This window comes from Ovis aries, chromosome 5, assembly GCF_016772045.2.
Source record: "Ovis aries strain OAR_USU_Benz2616 breed Rambouillet chromosome 5, ARS-UI_Ramb_v3.0, whole genome shotgun sequence".
Classification (NCBI taxonomy): Eukaryota; Metazoa; Chordata; class Mammalia; order Artiodactyla; family Bovidae; genus Ovis; species Ovis aries.
Genome location: NC_056058.1, coordinates 38,710,213 through 38,728,502, shown reverse-complemented (window position 1 = coordinate 38,728,502; position 18,290 = coordinate 38,710,213). Strand labels below are relative to the sequence as shown.

Genomic DNA, 18,290 nt, shown 5'->3' with positions numbered 1-18,290 from the left:
TTCCTTCCCAAGTCATGAAAAGCAATAGTCAGAGAATATTCAAGATGGATGTGGTCTTAGTGATAGTGCAAAACACACGCTCACAAATTGGTCCATAAAGATGGTAAAAAGTATATCTGGTTCTCTTCATAGTTCATGAATCCCACTTACTTTTCTTTTTCTTTTTTCTCTTGCTTTCTCTGTTAAGTCTGAGCAATAACAGATTATAAATGAACAAATAAGCATATCTGTTCAGATACTATGGTTGTATACGTGCATAATAACAAGTTGTGAAAACTAATGAAAAAAGTGAAATAATCGTATTCATTCAGTAATTATCCACTCAACAAATTCTATTAATAAATGTACTGCTCTAGGTACAGTGCAGTTTGTGAGTTTGTGGCAGGGGTGGGGGGCACTGAAATGGCTCTAACAGAACCGCTCACAGAGGTTGAGCAGATACTATAAATATCTTAGCAGGTCAAGAGCTGGTAGTGATGGAATTGCTACAGGTTTCCCTATGATATTTCAGATACTGTAATGTCAAATTTTCATAGCTTTTAGTAGAAATAAACGAGTTTAGCATAACATTTACTAATGTTCCAAATAGAACTGTGGCCTGGATTTAACCTAGTGGTCTCTACTAAATGCATGACTGTGTCCTGTCTCTGAGTCTTCTCTTACAGTAGAAATCTTGCTAGCCTATGATGTTTAAAGTCACAATTTTAAGTCATGTTCCAGGAAAAGCATGTGAGACAGTGCCCTGAAATATTGGCACACAACTGGCCTTGTTTTAGGACCTACCGGTACTGAAGATTGACTTTGTCTGTGATACTTGAGTCGGATGGTTCATCACTCTCACTGCACCTGGAAGGTGTCATCAGTATCCTCACAGGACCTAACATTTTAAGTAAGAACAGGAAAGTGAGCATGGAGCAAAAGGCTTTGACTTGAGGAAGAGACAACCTGTTTGCCTACATGGTTCAAATAAAAGGAAAGAGTTACTCTAAGAAACGATCCCCCAAAATGTTTGTATTTAACCAATAGCGGTGCTATAAAAACCATCTGGGACCCATTAAAATTTGACTTTTTAAACATCAATTTAAATTTTCTTTTGAGAAAATCTGTCACCTCTACAACTTTTATTGTTCATAATATAATTTTTGTGTCATTAGAGTAAATGAATTTTTAATTTATCACTTAGTATAAAAAATTTTTAGGATCTAAAAAAATCTCTAACATATGAAATAAGTGTGGTTATCTCTGGGAATGAGAAAAATTTTTTCAAAAGTTAGAATGAATACACGTTGGTATTAATATTATAATCTTTGTTGTTGTCACTGTTGTTTGCTTGCTAAGTAGTTTCCAACTCTTTGTGATCCCAATGGACTGCAGCCGCCAGGCTCTTCTGTCCGTGGGATTTCCCAGGCAAGAATACTGGAGTGGGTTGCCATTTCCTTCTCCAGGGGATTTTCTAGACCCAGGAATCAAACTTGTGTCTACTACTCGGCAGATGGATTCTGCATCACTCAGCCACCTGGGAAGCCCATTATAATCTTACTGTTTAAATAATAAAATATTTTAAAAGTTATTTCAAGAACTAATTTAAGAATTTTGCTTTTCTAGTATTTTTATTATGATATAAAGATATGAAGGAGAAAAAGAATAAATTTTGGAGAATGTCAGTGGACTTTCCTTTGGGTATTTTTGTATCCAAATTTCCCCTTCTTATAAAAACAGAAGTCTTATTGGATTAGAGCCCACCACAATGACCTCATTTTAACTCAATTGTCTCTAAAGATCCAATCTCCAAACTAAGTCACAGTTGGAGTACTGGGGTTATGATTTCAACATATGAATTTTGAAGGGGATACAATTCAACTTATAACAGTCAATAAGAAACAAAGCATACTACAACTTATCTTTGTGGAAGAAAGATTGGGATGTCTAAGGGCTGCTCGTCTGCTCCAAGACAAGAAGTATAGGAAGGGTTCCTTGATCTCCATGAAAGTGACAGTGTCTTTCAAAGAGAGATAGAGAAGACTGACTTATTCAGATTAGCTTTTATCTGCCCTCCAGCATGATCCAAGCCACCTTTGCTATAAAAGTTGCTAGAGTAAGAGTGTTGTTCTTTTCCTGATTTGGGCTTCCATGGTGGCTCAGAAGGTAAAAGAATCTATCTGCAATGCTGGAGACTCAGGTTCGATCCCTGGGTTGGAAAGATCCCCAAGAAAAGGGAATAGCTACCCACTCCTGCATTGTTGCCTGGACAGAGGAGCCTGATGGGCTACAGTGCATGGATTTGCATAGAGTTGGACATGACTGAGCAACTAACACTTTCACTTTTTTCTTTTTCTGATTTACTCTAATATCCACTTAGTGAGAGTGATAGAAATAATGTACTTTGGATGTCTTAGGAATGTGGCCTTAGGGTGGCTGGTTTTAGCATAGCTAATAACATTCACATTACTTAAACACTAAGCATAGTTTTCTCAACATTTAAGAAATTTATGCCTATGTCCTAAGTTTGTCTTGAGAGTCAGTAAAGTTGTGTGATCAAGCTCAATGTTTCCTCATTTTCCTAATGAAGGAGTTTGGACACAATGACATTGGGATTCCATTTTTGATATGATAGCCTCAGATTCTAAATGAGTTAGAATCAAACGGAATGTCCAGGAGAAGCCACAGGAAAAGAGAAAACTTGCCTCCGGCACTTCTGGTTGCTTCCACTGTGCTCTCTGCTGGAGCTGACTCCTTCCTTCACTTGGACCTCTGCCTAACTCATCACTCCTTCCCATAACCTCTCATCTAAGTGATAGAAATCTGGTGTCAGTCACTCGCATCACAGTATAATTAAACTGTTTTCTTGGCCAGTGATGTCTGGATTTAAAACTAAGTATTTTTGTATCATTGAAATATGCTTACTTCTATTCTAGCCATTTTCAGGCATTAATGCATTGATTTAAATTATAGTTCATCAAATAAGATGAACTTATTCCTGACAGGCTCGGGGGCCTTTTTAAATTTGGTGAATCCTTGTATTTGCATAACACTAGAATGAGGGTTTTCATTATATTCAAGACAATGGGTTTCCCTGATGGCTCTGTAGAAAACCTGCCAATGCAGGAGACTCTGGTTCTATCCCTGGGCCAGGAAGAGCCCCTGGAATAGGAAATGGCAATGCACTCCGGTATTCTTGCTTGGAAAATTCCATGGACAGAGGAGCCTTGTGGGCTATAGACCATCTAGTCACAAAAGAGTCAGAAATGACTGAGTGACTGAGCACATAGCATGTGGGACAATACCAATACCAGTATATGCAAACTAGCAGATAGCATGGTTATTACCAGGCTCTAATATGCCCTCTGGAATCAGACCAATACAGTAAAGTTTAAAGTCTATTATTTCTCAAAATACTGAGTGTACCATTGTACCTGGTTTACTTTGATCTTGATGGTTGTTGAATCCAAAGAAATAAGCTTTGGATGAGCTTTGCAAACCATGTGAAGAATCACTAAAGAATCTAACGCACAGTGGTAACAACTAATAGTTGTTCTGTACTTATAGTAGATTGATTTTAGACCAGTTTCATCACCTTTCTGTAACTTTCTCCACATATCAGGCAGAAATAGTGTATATCCCTTGCCCCCATTGTTCATTATAAGTAGCTCAGTTATGAAGATTTCCTGTTAGACTTAGAAAAGAATAATACATCTAAGAGAAGAGTAGTTACTTTGTTTAGGGGCACAATTATGTATTTAATAATGATTTGGAAAACTAACTGTACTAATTTAAAAAGAGGAAAAAAATGGCTTTTCAATCAGTTATTTTGTCTTAAACGTTCTCTTGATAATTAACCAATTTAATTTGATCAAAAGTAAACTTGAATTACTTCACCAATTCAAAGCATTAATTTGTGTGTGTATGTGTGTGTGTGTGTGTGTGTGTGTGTGTGTTTCCTGAGAACAAAGCATTCTTTGACAAAATATCGTGCTAGTCAAATTCTCAAAGATATGAATCACACAATAATAGTACATGCTTGACAGGTTTGTATGGAAGAGTTGAATAAAATCACACCTTGGGAAGTGCTTGACCAATATTTGGAATAAAGATGGAGTTGAATCAGTGAGTTTTTGCTTTATAAATGTAGATCCAGTCCTCTTTAGGGGAATACATTTCAGAATAACATTGCAAAATAAAAAATCATACTTTTCTACTCACTAAAGTAAATCAATAATCATGTGCCTTTCCCCTCCAGAATGGTCCTAATGTAACTTCCACAAAAGTTGGTTTCTTGGTGTGCTTAATTCTATATTTAATAAAATATTTATCCAGTTACTGAAAGAAGTACATCTGTATTTTGAGATGTTTAGAAGAGATGTCTAACAAAACTGAAGATTCATTGTGCTCAGTCGTGTCTGGCTCTTTGTGGCCTCTGGACTGTCGCCCTCCAGGCTCCTCTGTCCATGGAATTTTCCAGACAAAAATGTTGGAGTGGGTTGTCATTTCCTACTCCAAGGGATCTTCCCAACCCAAGAATCAAACTCATGTTTCTTGCATCTCCTGCATTGGCATGCAGGTTCTTTACCATTAGCACCACCTGGGAAGCCCAAAGATTTTCTGCTTTTATTAGTTGCTACATTAGCTTAACTTCTGACATACTGTCCACCAATTCTCAACTCCAATTGTCTGTAGTTTTAGTCTTATTTCAAACTCCACTTTGTGTTACTCACACGTATTCTATATTTTTCATACAGCTTCTAATTTAGTCTATTTTTAAATATTTTACCTTTTAATCTTTTACATATCACCATTAATACATTCACTTATGAAAAGAAAAATATCATTATTTTCCATATTTACTTTATTAAAAAATCCTACACATCTGTTTAGTTTAGTATTTGTATTTTAGTATCTTTGTTCTTTTCTTCTCCACTCTCCATATACACAACATATACCAATACCCAGTAAAATCAGTTTGGTTAAGCAATTTATAGAATTATTTTGCAAAAACTAATAAAATTGATGACTGATTAAGAAATAGCATCATATGAACAGTACAGAAATGAATTCTAAATGTTTTGCAATGCATTACCTCATGTGTTCATCACAACAACCTGTAAATAAAGACGTGTTATTAAACTTGATTTCTGGGACTTCCCTGGTGGTCCAGTGATTAAGATTTTGCCTTCCAATGCAGAGTGTACAAGTTCAGTCCCCGGTCAGGGAGCAGAGATCCCACATGCCTCGTGGCCAAAAACCCAAAACATAAAAACTATTGTAATATATTCAATAAAGACTCTTAAAGAGTATAGTTTTAAAAAATTAAAAATAAACTTGATTTCATAGATAAGTAAGTTTAAAGTGTCTTCCTCACAAAATGTCAACAATCTCTCCAAAGATGGTCCACCAAGTCTTAAAGTTACAAGTTTATACTTTAAAATGAATAAAGGTGTACTACCTGAATAGTTCATTGTGATGGTTAATCATTGCATTGATTTATCATGTAGATAGAGAAAGAAATCATGAGAATAAAATAGTCAGAGATAACAACAACAAAAACAAAGCAGAAATCTGTACTGAGACAAAGATGGTGATATGGATCAGTTAAAAAAAATTTCTAGGGATGAAAGTTAATTATGAACAGGAGTTGGAGGCATAAGCCAGAGTAGGAGCAAAGACTTCTATATGAAAGCTATAAGAAATCAGTCTCACAATCAACTCACTCAGACTCTTCAAGCTAGTAGACCATGACCTTAGATGAACGCACAAGGATTCTTTCCAATCAGCTGTTGGATGCTGTAGGAAAACTGCTGAAAATTTTCTTTCTCATCTGGTATCAATGTGAATAAATAGACTACCCATCTCTTTCATACCAGGATCTTTTATTATTAAACTCTGCTACTGAAATCAGTAGAATATCAAAAATCTGCAATTCCAGAGTGTGGACTACAGTTTATTCCCTAGACCTTAGGCTAGCCAGAGTGAATAGCTTAGATTTCCCTGGGGCTAAATTACTGGCAGCATCTCCAGCAACTTGAAAAATTAAGCAACTCATACTATCCAAGAATTAGTCATTCAGCCTGTATACATAAGAAGCCATGTTAAGTGCCCATTTATTTTTAGAAAAGACATCAGTATGTCTTCTTTGGAGAAATGTCTATTTAATTCTTTGACCCATTTTTTTATTGCGTCGTTTATTTTTCTGGAATTGAGCTGCAGGTGTTGCTTGTATATTTTTTAGATTAAAAAATAAATAAATAAAATAAAAGACATCAAACATGTTAACAGAAAATTTAAAATTAGACTGCCAGTATGATGTTTTGAACTATTACAACTTCTTTGACCGGTCAGATGTATTTTGTGGGGCAGTGTTTCATGAGGGCATATTGTAAAACCCATGGTTTGTCTGATGTGTGTGTGCCTAGGTAAAGAATTGATCTAGCTCATAATTTATTCACGCTTGAAGAACAATTTGAACATAGTATTTATATCATGTCTATGATATAGGCTCATATAGGCTCTATGAATTTATTTTCTATTGTTCCATAATTATCACTTAGGGCAAAGTAAAATAAACTTGGTTAAACATACACAAAGTAACTGGGCATTTCATTTTAACAGTCTATTTAAATAAAAATAATAATAAAGGTGTCTAACATAATGGAAGCATATTATTTTTAATTACACTAAATTCCTTTTTAAATATACAGATATTTAATTCTATACACACTGAAACAGTAACACTTCTCTAGGGAAGTAAAGATTTTTCTCTTTATTATTAAAATATGATGAAGAGAGACTTCCCTGATGGTCCAGTGGTTAAATGCAGCAGACTTGGGTTCAAACCCTAGTCGGGGAACTAAGATCCCACATGCCACAGAGAAACCAAGCCTATGAGCCACAACTAGAGAGCACACGTGCTGCGACTGCTGAGCCCACATACCACTCGAGAGTCTGTGGGCCTCAGAGAACGACCCCACATGCTCAGTTAAGACCCAACACAGCCAAATAAATAGGATTGAAAGCTTGTTGTTGAACCACAATGCAGGGATTCTTGGCCTCCGGAGGAGAAGAATTCAATCCAGGGCCAGAGATGAGGCTTGATCACTCAGAGCATTTGTGTAATAAAGTTTTATTAAAGTATAAAGGAGATAGAGAAAGCTTCTGACATAGGCATCAGATGGGAGCAGAAAGAGTGTCCCCTACCCACCCCCGCTAGTCGTCAGCTGGATGTTATATAGCCACTAGCAGTCTGTTAATGAAAGAAAGGAATGTCTTAAAACTCAGAATGGCACCAGTCTCCTCACCCATAAGATGCATTTTGGGATAATCTTGGCACCAAATGGTTCATCTTGGGCCATAAAATGATTAACTTGAATCTTGAAGAAGGGCAAGTCACCATACAAATAGTGTCATTTACATAGATTCAGTTCAGTTCATTTCAGTTGCTCAGTCGTGTCCGACTCTACAACCTCATGAATCGCAGCACGCCAGGCCTCCCTGTCCATCACCAACTCCTGGAGTTCACTCAGATTCACGTCCATCAAGTCAGCGATGCCATCCAGCCATCTTATCCTGGGTCGTCCCCTTCTCCTCCTGCCCCCAATCCCTCCCAGCATCAGAGTCTTTTCCAATGAGTCAACTCTTCACATGAGGTGGCCAAAGTACTGGAGTTTCAGCTTTAGCATCTTTCCTTCCAAAGAAATCCCAGGGATGATCTCCTTCAGAATGGACTGGTTGGATCTCCTTGTAGTCCAAGGGACTCTCAAGAGTCTTCTCCAACACCACAGTTCAAAAGCATCAATTCTTCAGCACTCAGCCTTCTTCACAGTCCAACTCTCACATCCATACATGACTACTGGAAAAACCATAGCCTTGACTAGACGGACCTTAGTCAGCAAAGTAATGTCTCTGCTTTTGAATATGCTATCTAGGTTGGTCATAGCTTTCCTTCCAAGGAGTAAGCGTCTTTTAGTTTCATGGCTGCAGTCACCATCTGCAGTGATTTTGAAAGTGAAAGTGAAGTCGCTCAGTCATGTCTGACTCTTTGTGACCCCGTGGACTGTAGCCTACCAGGCTTCTCGTCCATGGGATTCTCTAGGCAAGAGTTCTGGAGTGGGTTACCATTTCCTTCTCCAGGGGATCTTCCCGACCCAGGGATCGAACCCGGGTCTCCCACATCGGAGGCAGTGATTTTGGAGCCCAAAAAACTAAAGTCTGACACTGTTTCCACTGTTTCCCCATCTATTTCCCATGAAGTTATGGGATCAGATGCCATGACCTTCATTTTCTGAATGTTGAGCTTTAAGCCAACTTTTTCACTCTCCTCTTTCACTTTCATCAAGAAGCTTTTTATTCCTGTTCACTTTCTGCCGTCAGGGTGGTGTCATCTGCATATCTGAGGTTATTGATATTTCTCCTGGCAATCTTGATTCCAGCTTGTGTTTCTTCCAGTCCAGCGTTTCTCATGATTAGAGGAACAATATCTGAGCATAACATACTGGTGTGTCAAGTAGGTTCTGAGCCAAAAGGCAGAACCGACTTGAAGACAGAATTTGGGGTAAATGTATACTACATTAGCATGGCTTAAGATAAACATTTCCGTAAGAAAAAGGCATTGGTTAACTTCAGGTGAAACCAGGTGTCATGGCAACACAGAAGTTTAAGAGAAACTTCTTTTTAAATTTGTATAGAGAAGGAAAAAATATCACTAGTTTGTTTCCTCCTGCCGCTTAAGAGAAATAAAAATGTCTGACATTTGCAAGCTATTTCCTCCATTTGGAGACCCCTGGCCTTCCTGCCTGTTAACCTCTCAGGATGATCAATGGCTATTGAAAAAAAAGAATGCTCTAAGGCCAAACAAATAATAAAATATGATGAAGGCACATAATAGAATTTTTTAAAATAACATGTGTTATAAAGTTGCCCCTGACCATGCTCAAAGCACACTTTGTCTATTGTGTTTTCTTAGTTATCACATTTAACTGTTTAAATTCCAGTCAGTTTTAGGCAAAGTGTGGGCGCATGGCTCTAGTTTATTTCCAAAGGATAATTAGTCACCCCAGAAACATTAATTGAACAATCCTCTGTATTACTTTAATTGTGTTGTTGCCTGTGCTACACAAAACTTCTGTGTACAGTCATCAAAACAGTATGGTGCTGGCACAAAAAGAATTATAGATCAAAGAAATATGCCGGGGTCCAGCCCCCGCAGAACCAGGATCCAGCAGAACCTGAAGGAAAAACGGCTTCAGCGGATGATTTAGAGGAATAAGGAAAGAATATTGTAGATAAGAAAATAGAGGAGAGAAAGAGGCTGATATTCCTTGGTTTACATAGAAAGCCAATAAAACTTCGAGACAAGAAGTTTGCCATGTTCACAGAGGCCACAGGTGCCTTCCCGGTCTCCCGAGGGAGTGAAGACACAGAACGTCTTCCCATTCAGGTCTTAGAAACCAGGGCAGATAAGTGAACACAGGGAGCCTCTATGCTCCAAGGGATCAGCCTGAAAGAAAGTAAGAGAGAAAAAAAGAAAAACACGGGGTGACCAAGCTTCTTCGAGCGAGGCCCAATAGCTTTATTTTTAAAAGGTACTTTTATACCTTGTCTTATACATAGAGGGAAATGAAAGATGCAAAGTCATACAGAGTCAGCCCAAACATTACATCTGTTTTGTCTTTATCAAAACCAGGATTTTTTCTGCAAACCTTTCCCATAAACAATATTGTGTACATTATCTTTTGGCCTTGGAGACCTGTGAACATTTTATGACCCTCTTTTGATACAGGCTTCTCAACCAGAAAACTTATTTTCCCTTGAAATGTTTTTTCTTATATTTCTAATCTATGTCAGCCTCAGAAAGTATTAAACAAGTTACATTTCTCATGGAGCAAAGGTGCAGTGAGTTATAAGAAAGAACCAATTAGCTCAAAAGTCTGATGTGGTTAATTTCAGGGCTACACTTGTTTTTCTTACATTTCAACTATGTTAACTAATGCACTCCCAGGTGCACAGTGGATAAGAGATATGGGAACTTAGCAACAAGCATTGGCCCAATAATGAAATCCTACATTAGCACTACTCTAATAACTTTTAACTCTTTGAAAGGCTCTATGTTTTGGGCCTGCCATGCCTCTCACAGTTGGGAGGCTGTAAATAATCATGTGCATAGCTGCAAGAGTCTGGATATACCTGCCAAGCAAGCTAGAATGCTAACAGAGCCGTTTTGATTGGAAATATTCCTCTCATGTCCAGGAGACTTATTAGCTATAGCCCTAAGTTGATTTTCTCCAGAGAAAGGTGGTCAGGAAAAGCCCCCTGTTAATGTCAGAGGAGTTGGTGAAAGTCATGAAATAGTAAAACGGACAGATTCTGGTTTTGGGGTAGATGCTCGAGAAAGCCTAGTTAGCCCCTTGAGTTCTGAAGCCTTGCTTAATAATTCTCTTCCACATGACCTTGTCATGGGTGGAATCTCCCGTGGTGGCTCCCGGCAGAAATAGATAGAAAGCCCAGAGATAAACCCATATACCTATGGTCACCTAATGTATGACAAAGAAGGAAAGAATACACAGTGGAGAAAAGACAGTCTCTTCAATAAGTGATGCTGGAAAAATTGAACAGCTCCATGTAAAATAATGAAATTAGAACACTTTCTAGCACCATACACAAAAATAAACCCAAGATGCATTAAACACCTAAATATAAGACCCACACTATGAAACTCTGAGGAAAACATAGGCAGAGCACTTTTTGATTTAAATCACAGCAGGATGTTGTAGGATCCACTGCCTAGACTGACAAAAAAAAAATAAAAACAGTTAAAAGTGAAAGTGAAAGGTTACTCAGTCGTGTCCAACTCTTGCATCCCCATGGACTGTACCCCCACCAGACTTTTCTGTCAATGGGATTTCCCAGGCAAGAATACTGGAGTGAGTAGCCATTCCCTTCTCCAGAGGATCTTTCTGACCCAGGGATAAAACCCAGGTCTCCTGCACTCCAGACCAATTTATTACCATCTGAACCAGCAGGGAAGTCCCAGAGTCATAAAAACAAAGATAAATGGGGCCTAATTAAACTTAAAATCTTTGCACAGCAAAGTAAACCATGAAAGAAAGTGAAAGTGAAGTCACTCAGTCATGTCCTACTCTGTGCAACCCCATGGACTGTAGCCTACCAGGCTTCTCTGTCCATGGGATTTTCCAGGCAAGAGTACTGGAGTGGGTTGCCATTTCTTTCTCCAGGTGATTTTCCCGACCAAGGGGTCAAACCCAGATCTGCAGCATTGCAGGCAGACACTTCACCCTCTGAGCCACCAGGGAAGTCAAAGTAAACCATAAACAACAAGATGAAAAAACAACCCTCAAAATGGAAGAAAATATGTGCAAACAAAGCAACTGATAAGGGAATAATCCTCAAAATATACAAACAGATCATGCAATTCAGGATACAAAACAAACAGCCCAATAAAAAAATGGATGCTGCTGGTGCTGCTAAGTCGCTTCAGTCGTGTCCAATTCTGTGTGACCCCATAGATGGCAGCCTACCAGGCTCCCCCGTCCCTGGGATTCTCTAAGCAAGAACAGTGGAGTGGGATGCCATTGCCTTCTCCGAAAAAAAATGAATAGAAAATCCAAATAGTTTTATCTCCAAAGAAGACACACAAATGACTAAAAAGGACATGAAAATATGCTCAACATCACTAATCATTAGAGAAATGTAAATCGAAACTACAATGATGTATCACTTCACACCAGCCAGAATGACCATTATCAAAATATCTACAAACAGTAAATTCTGGAGAGGGTGTGAAGAAAAGGGAACCCTCCTACACTGTTGGAGGAATGTAAGTAGGTACAGCCACTGTGGAGAACAGTATGGAAGTGTCTTAGAAATCTAAAAATATAGCTATCATATGATCCCACAATCCTACTCCTAGGCATATATTCGGAGAAAACCGTAATTTGGAAAACTACATGCACTGCAGCAGTATTTACAATAGCAAGGACATGGAATCAATCTAAATGTCCATCAATAGAAGGATGGATATAGAAGATGTGGAACATATATACAATGGAATATTACTCAGTCATAAAAAAGAATGAAATAATACCATTTGTGGTTACAGAGATTGTCCTGCTTAGTGAAGTATGTCAGACAGAAAACGACAAATATACGCTATCACGTACATGTGTAATTTTTAAAAAGGGGTAAACAAATGAACTTATCTACAAAAAAGAGCATAGATGTAGAAAACAAAACTTATGGTTACCAGGAGGTAAGAGGGGACTGATAAACCGGGGGATTGGTATTGACATATACACACATATATACAGTACTGTATTTAAGATAGATAACTGAGAAGAACCTAGTGTATAGCACAGGAAACTCCAAATCAATGCTCTCTAATGGCCTATATGGGAAGAGAGCCCCAAAATAGAGTGGTATATATATGTGTATAACTCTCACTTTGCTATACACTTGAAATGGACACATCATTGTAAATCAACTATACCCCAATAAAATTAAAATTAAATTAAAGATTCTGCTAAAAATTAACTTAAGCTAAGCAATTTTGTATATTTTTCCTATTAAATTAAAAAAATTACTCTAAATTTATAGGTTTCTGAACATGGAAACAAGTATTAATGATTTTTTTATTTAAATTGATCAAAAAATCCATAAACAGGGAGAGATTTCCCAATATAGGCTATTATTTCTTTTTCATAAATTACAAATCAATAAAATAATTAAATCATATGCCTGAAGTTGGAAACATTCTGTTCAGAGATGTTGGCAAACTACTTTGCTTGTTCTTATTTATATTTTGTAGTATGCTAAGATTAAATTTTGTTTGGATGATATTTATAAGGTAGTCAAATATTTTATAATTTTAAAACCCAATTAGTGAAAATATTATCAAAATATGGCTCATTTTTTAAATCACAGAAAGCAAGCTGTTTATACCACATGCTAATTATCTGGTTAAAAAGGTAAATTCTTAACCTGAAAATGTGATTTTTCAAATTTGGGGTCATATTATCTGGCTAAATATAATTAACTATTTAAGTTATCCCTGAGCTAGGACACTTTTAATCATAGCTATGCCTTTTTGTTTCCTTTCTTCTCTAGGCAAAGTTGATATAATAAAAAAGTACTGTCAATATATAACTTCCTTTTTTAATTTAATTTTCTAAAGACAAATATTCTGTGACATTAGTTTAATCAAGTCCAGAAGCTTTGTTATTTTCATTAGTTTGGAAGCATAGTCACAATCATAGTACTGAAAATCTTGTCTTTATAAATGTTAGTTAATCAGAATGAAAATGCATTATTAATTCAAGTCCTTTTATGCATATCATATTTCATTTTCTTGAAACACACAATATTTGTGTGAATTTTGATTCTCCACCTCTAATCCAAGGAACATTTTCAAATTTTGCCATGTTCAACAGATAACACCAACTTTAAATAAGAAATAAAGTGAAATACTACTCTGTAACCCAAATTTTCCATGGTAAAGATAATGTTTATTGAAGCTACTTCTTATTTATACTACACACAATCAAGAGTTGTTTACTCTTGTTGTTTACATAGTTACTTTTGAATTATCTGGCAGCATTCAGTTTTATAATCCTTTTTTTCCCCATATTCTGTTAGTGATATTGTACAAAGTTCCACATTATCTTTTTATATCTAGTTGAAAATTGCTCATATTTATATTTCTGAAATCTAGTTTTGATGATATGTCTTTTCAGTCGTATCTGACTCTTTGACACTCTATGGTTTATAACCCTCGAGGCTCCTCTGTCCATGGGATTCTCCAGGCAAAGAATATTGGAGTGGGTTGCCATGCCTTCCACCAGGAGATCTTCCCAACTCAGGGATCAAACCTGCATCTCTTACATCTCCTGCATTGGCAGGTGGGTTCTTTACCACTATCACCACTTGGAAAGCCCCAAATCTAGTTTTAGAAGTTTCATATTAATAGAACTTTCCATTTCTAATGGGTAGCTTACCCATTTTTGCCATAGGGAATGATTTATTCTCCACATAAAATGATAAGAGTTATAAATTTCAATGTAGAATAGTATTGCACATCATTGATGCCTGTTTTGAAAAAGAAAAAATATTGATTTGTCAGAAATTTTACTGCTTTGTTGAAAATGACACAACAGAAAAGCTTTGATAACCCATTGCCCTCTTTGTGAGACAATGTTCTAGGAATAATGAATTAATTATCAATCAAATATAATCTGTTTTCTGCTATTTATCATTATACTTTCATATTTGCTCTCTTTTCCAAATAATATAACACAAACACACATACACACATGTAAACACGCATATATTTACAGAATTATTACTGTAGCCTATACAGAATCATATGTTGTATATGGAGTGGAATCTGTGTGTTTACAATGCAAAAAAGAAAAAATTTATACCAAAAGTGACCCAACTTTTCATAACTGTAATGTTTTCTTGATGTACTAAGATTCATTGGATAATCTTTGACTGAGACTTCTTTATTTAAGTGATAAAAATTAAGTTTAAAATAATGGTGCATTTTGAAGTTCAATTATTCTTATCTGATTAGGAAATGATTTAGAACAAAATTATTGAATTACTTTTTCTCTTAAAAGTTTTGCATGCCATGACCTAAGAACACAAAAGGAGATGCACTTAGTAAGTTATCCAAAATAATGTGTTTAGAATATTTTATTTCACTTGCTTCTTCCTAAAAGGTATTTTTAAATGATAAATTGGTTATGGAAAAGAATAGTTAATACAATATCTTCCTGAGTAATAAATTGACACTATGAGGTGTTTGTCTGTTTCTTTGTTTTCTATTTGGGTAGAGGAAGTGCATACATAAAATACTTATTTTCCAATGTGAAGGTTTAATGAGTGCAGCAGAAGAAAATAAATATGATATATTTGACAGAAAGTTGGACAATTCACTAAAATTGAAAACAAATTAGATAAGGTGGCTAAAAGTCCTTAATACTTAATAGAGAAAATATGCTCAAGAGAATATACATTATAAATAAAGAGCTAAAAGGTATTATATTATCTTTATAAATATAAATTTTATTTGAAAGTGGTCTTAGAAAAGTCTATCAAAATTTCTTAACTTTCAATGAACAATTGGTAAATACTTAATGGCTTACTTTTTTTTTTTTTTCTGAATCCTTGGGAATAAGTGTCAGACTTTGTGGTGAGGTCACAGTGTATACCCATGCACAATTCTGTTTCCCATGGTTCAGTTCAGTTCAGTTCAGTTCCTCAGTCGTGTCCAACTCTTTACAACCCCATGAATCACAGCACACCAGGCCTCCCTGTCCATCACCAACTCCCGGAGTTCACTCAGATTCACGTCCATCGAGTCAGTGAGGCCATCCAGCCATGTCATCCTCTGTCGTCCCCTTCTCCTCCTGCCCCCAATCCCTCCCAGCATCAGAGTCTTTTCCAATTAGTCAAGTCTTCGCATGAGGTGGCCAAAGTATTGGAGTTTCAGCTTGAGCATCAGTCCTTCCAAAGAAATCCCAGGGCTCATCTCCTTCAGAATGGACTGGTTGGATCTCCTTGCACTCCAAGGGACTCTCAAGAGTCTTCTCCAACACCACGGTTCAAAAGCATCAATTCTTCGGTGCTCAGCTTTCTTCACAGTCCAACACTCACATCCATACATGACTACTGGAAAAACCATAGCCTTGACTAGATGGACCTTTGTTGGCAAAGTAATATCTCTGCTTTTGAATAGGCTATCTAGTTTGGTCATAACTTTTCTTCCAAGGAGTAAGCATCTTTTAATTTCATGGCTGGAATCACCATCTACAGTGATTTTGGAGCCCCAAAAAATAAAGTCTGACACTGTTTCCACTCTTTCCCCATCTATTTCCTGTGAAGTGATGGGACCAGATGCCATGATCTTCATTTTCTAAATGTTGAGCTTTAAGCCAACTTTTCACTCTCCTCTTTCACTTTCATCAAGAGGCTTTTTAGTTCCTTGTCGCTTTCTGCCATAAGGGTGGTGTCATCTGCATACCTGAGGTTATCGATATTTCTCCCAGCAATCTTGATTCCAGCTTGTGTTTCTTCCAGTCCAGCGTTTCTCATGATGTATTCTGCATATAAGTTAAATAAGCAGGGTGACAATATACAGCCTTGACATACTCCTTTTCCTATTTGGAACCAGTCTGTTGTTCCATGTCCAGTTCTAACTGTTGCTTCCTGGCCTCCATACAGATTTCTCAAGAGGCAGGTCAAGTGATGTGGTATTCCCATCTCTCTCAGAATTTTCCACAGTTTATTGTGATCCACACAGTCAAAGGCTTTGGCATAGCCAATAAACCAGAAATAGGTGTTTTTCTGGAATTCTCTTGCTTTTTCCAAGATCCAGCGGATGTTGGCAATTTGATCTCTGGTTCCTCTACCTTTTCTAAAACCAGCTCGAACATCAGGAAGTTCATGGTTCACATATTGCTGAAGCCTGGCTTGGAGAATTTTGAGCATTATTTTACTCCCATGGTTCAAGCTCGCAACAAATAAGATATATACATTTTGTTATTTACACATAAAAGAAGAGAAGATTCCTTATGTAGATAAAACAAGTGAACAATAATTTAATTTGTGTAAAATTGAGAAGAGTGTTTTGGCTAAGTAGAAACTGAGTAACTACATGACTTGTGATCACTTCCTTGCACTTCATGTCTGTAGAGAGCACAGTTTTCCCGTGAGAAGTTTTTTCAGAGCATCTTTCACATCCTTGTTTCTTAAAGTATAAATAATAGGATTTAAGGTGGGGGTCACCATGGTATAGAAAAGTGAGATGAACTTGCCTTGGTCCTGAGCATAACTGTTGCTTGGTTGCAGGTACATGTAAATTATGGTGCCATAGAAAATGATCACCACTGTAAGGTGGGAGGAGCAGGTGCTGAAGGCTTTGCGCCTTGCCTCCACTGATTTGAGCCTCAGCACTGCTTGAGTTATGAAGCCATAGGAGATAAGGATGAGTGCTGGGGGGATTAGGAGAAACAGGATACTAACAACAAAAAGGACCAGCTCATTGATGGTGGTATCCACACAAGCCAACTTAAGGAGAGCTGGTACTTCACAAATAAAATGATCCAGCCTGTGGTTGCCACAAAAGGGCAACTGCAAAGTAAAGGTTGCATGAATCAAGGAATTGGTCAAACCACTGAGCCAGGAGATAAAGGCCAGCTGCTGGCATAGCCGTGGGTTCATGATGACCGCATAGTGAAGAGGTTTGCAAACAGCAACATAGCGATCCAAGGCCATCACAACCAGGAGGATACACTCGGTTGAGCCCAGTGATAGAGAACTATAGAGTTGTACCACACAACCACCATAAGTGATGGTTTTCTCTGGTCCTCGCAGGTTAACTAGGGTCTGAGGTGCAAGGCTAGTAGTGAAGCAGATGTCCAGAAAGGAGAGGTTGCTGAGGAAGAAGTACATAGGGATATGAAGAGGAGGATCCAGATATGAGATGATGATAATGGTGATATTTCCCACAAGGGTCAGGAGATAGAACAAAAGGACAATTACAAAGAGCACAGCCTCTAGGCGAGGGTGGTCTGAGAATCCTAGAAGGACAAAACCAATCAGAGAACTCTCGTTGGCTTTTTCCATCCTCTAGAGGGAACTGTACCTGCTAAAAGAAGAATAAAAACAAATACATTTGAAACAGCTCATCCCAGAATCACAGAATGTATGAGCTGAAAGGATCAAGAAGACTGACTTGTCCAACCTGTTAATTTTTCATCCCCAATGTGTTACTGGGCTTCCTTAGTGGGTCAGTGGTAAAGAATCTGTCTACAGTGCAGGAGACTCAGATTGGATCCCTGGGTTGGGAAGATCCCATGGAGAAGGAAATGGCAACCCACTCCAGTGTTCTTTCCAGGAAAATGTTATGGACAGAGAAGCTTGGTCTATGGTGTTGCAAAGAGTCAGACAGGACTGAAGCAACTGAGCAATGTGTAACTGACTCGGAACATTAATCCATGTTAGTTCATTTCAGTCCAATGACTCTTCTTTAAAAATCATAAATGCTTTCAGTGTTGGGTTTATCTGGAAACAGATTATTAAAGTCACTCAAAGTGGATATTTGTGTGCATATCAAGAAATGTGAAATGATCTACTTACTTCTGAAATCAGGTGTCTCTCAAAGTAAGCAGCATATCATGGTTTTTAACTGTTGACAAAATCTGCATGCAAAATATGATATTCAGGTTTTATCATAGGCACAAATGGAGATGGGAAATTTCTTTGCATCTTCCCCCTACATACAC

The 18,290-nt window shown here is 37.4% G+C and overlaps 1 protein-coding gene across 1 annotated transcript; it reads right to left on the bottom strand.

Annotated features, from left to right (window-relative positions):
• Window positions 1-16,686: 16,686 nt before the first annotated feature.
• On the bottom strand, window positions 16,687-17,631 carry LOC101109012 (olfactory receptor 2G3). Its single transcript, XM_012178370.3, has one exon. The coding sequence runs from the start codon at window positions 17,629-17,631 to the stop codon at window positions 16,687-16,689; it is 945 nt and encodes a 314-aa protein (XP_012033760.2).
• Between the last annotated feature and the right edge of the window lie 659 nt (window positions 17,632-18,290).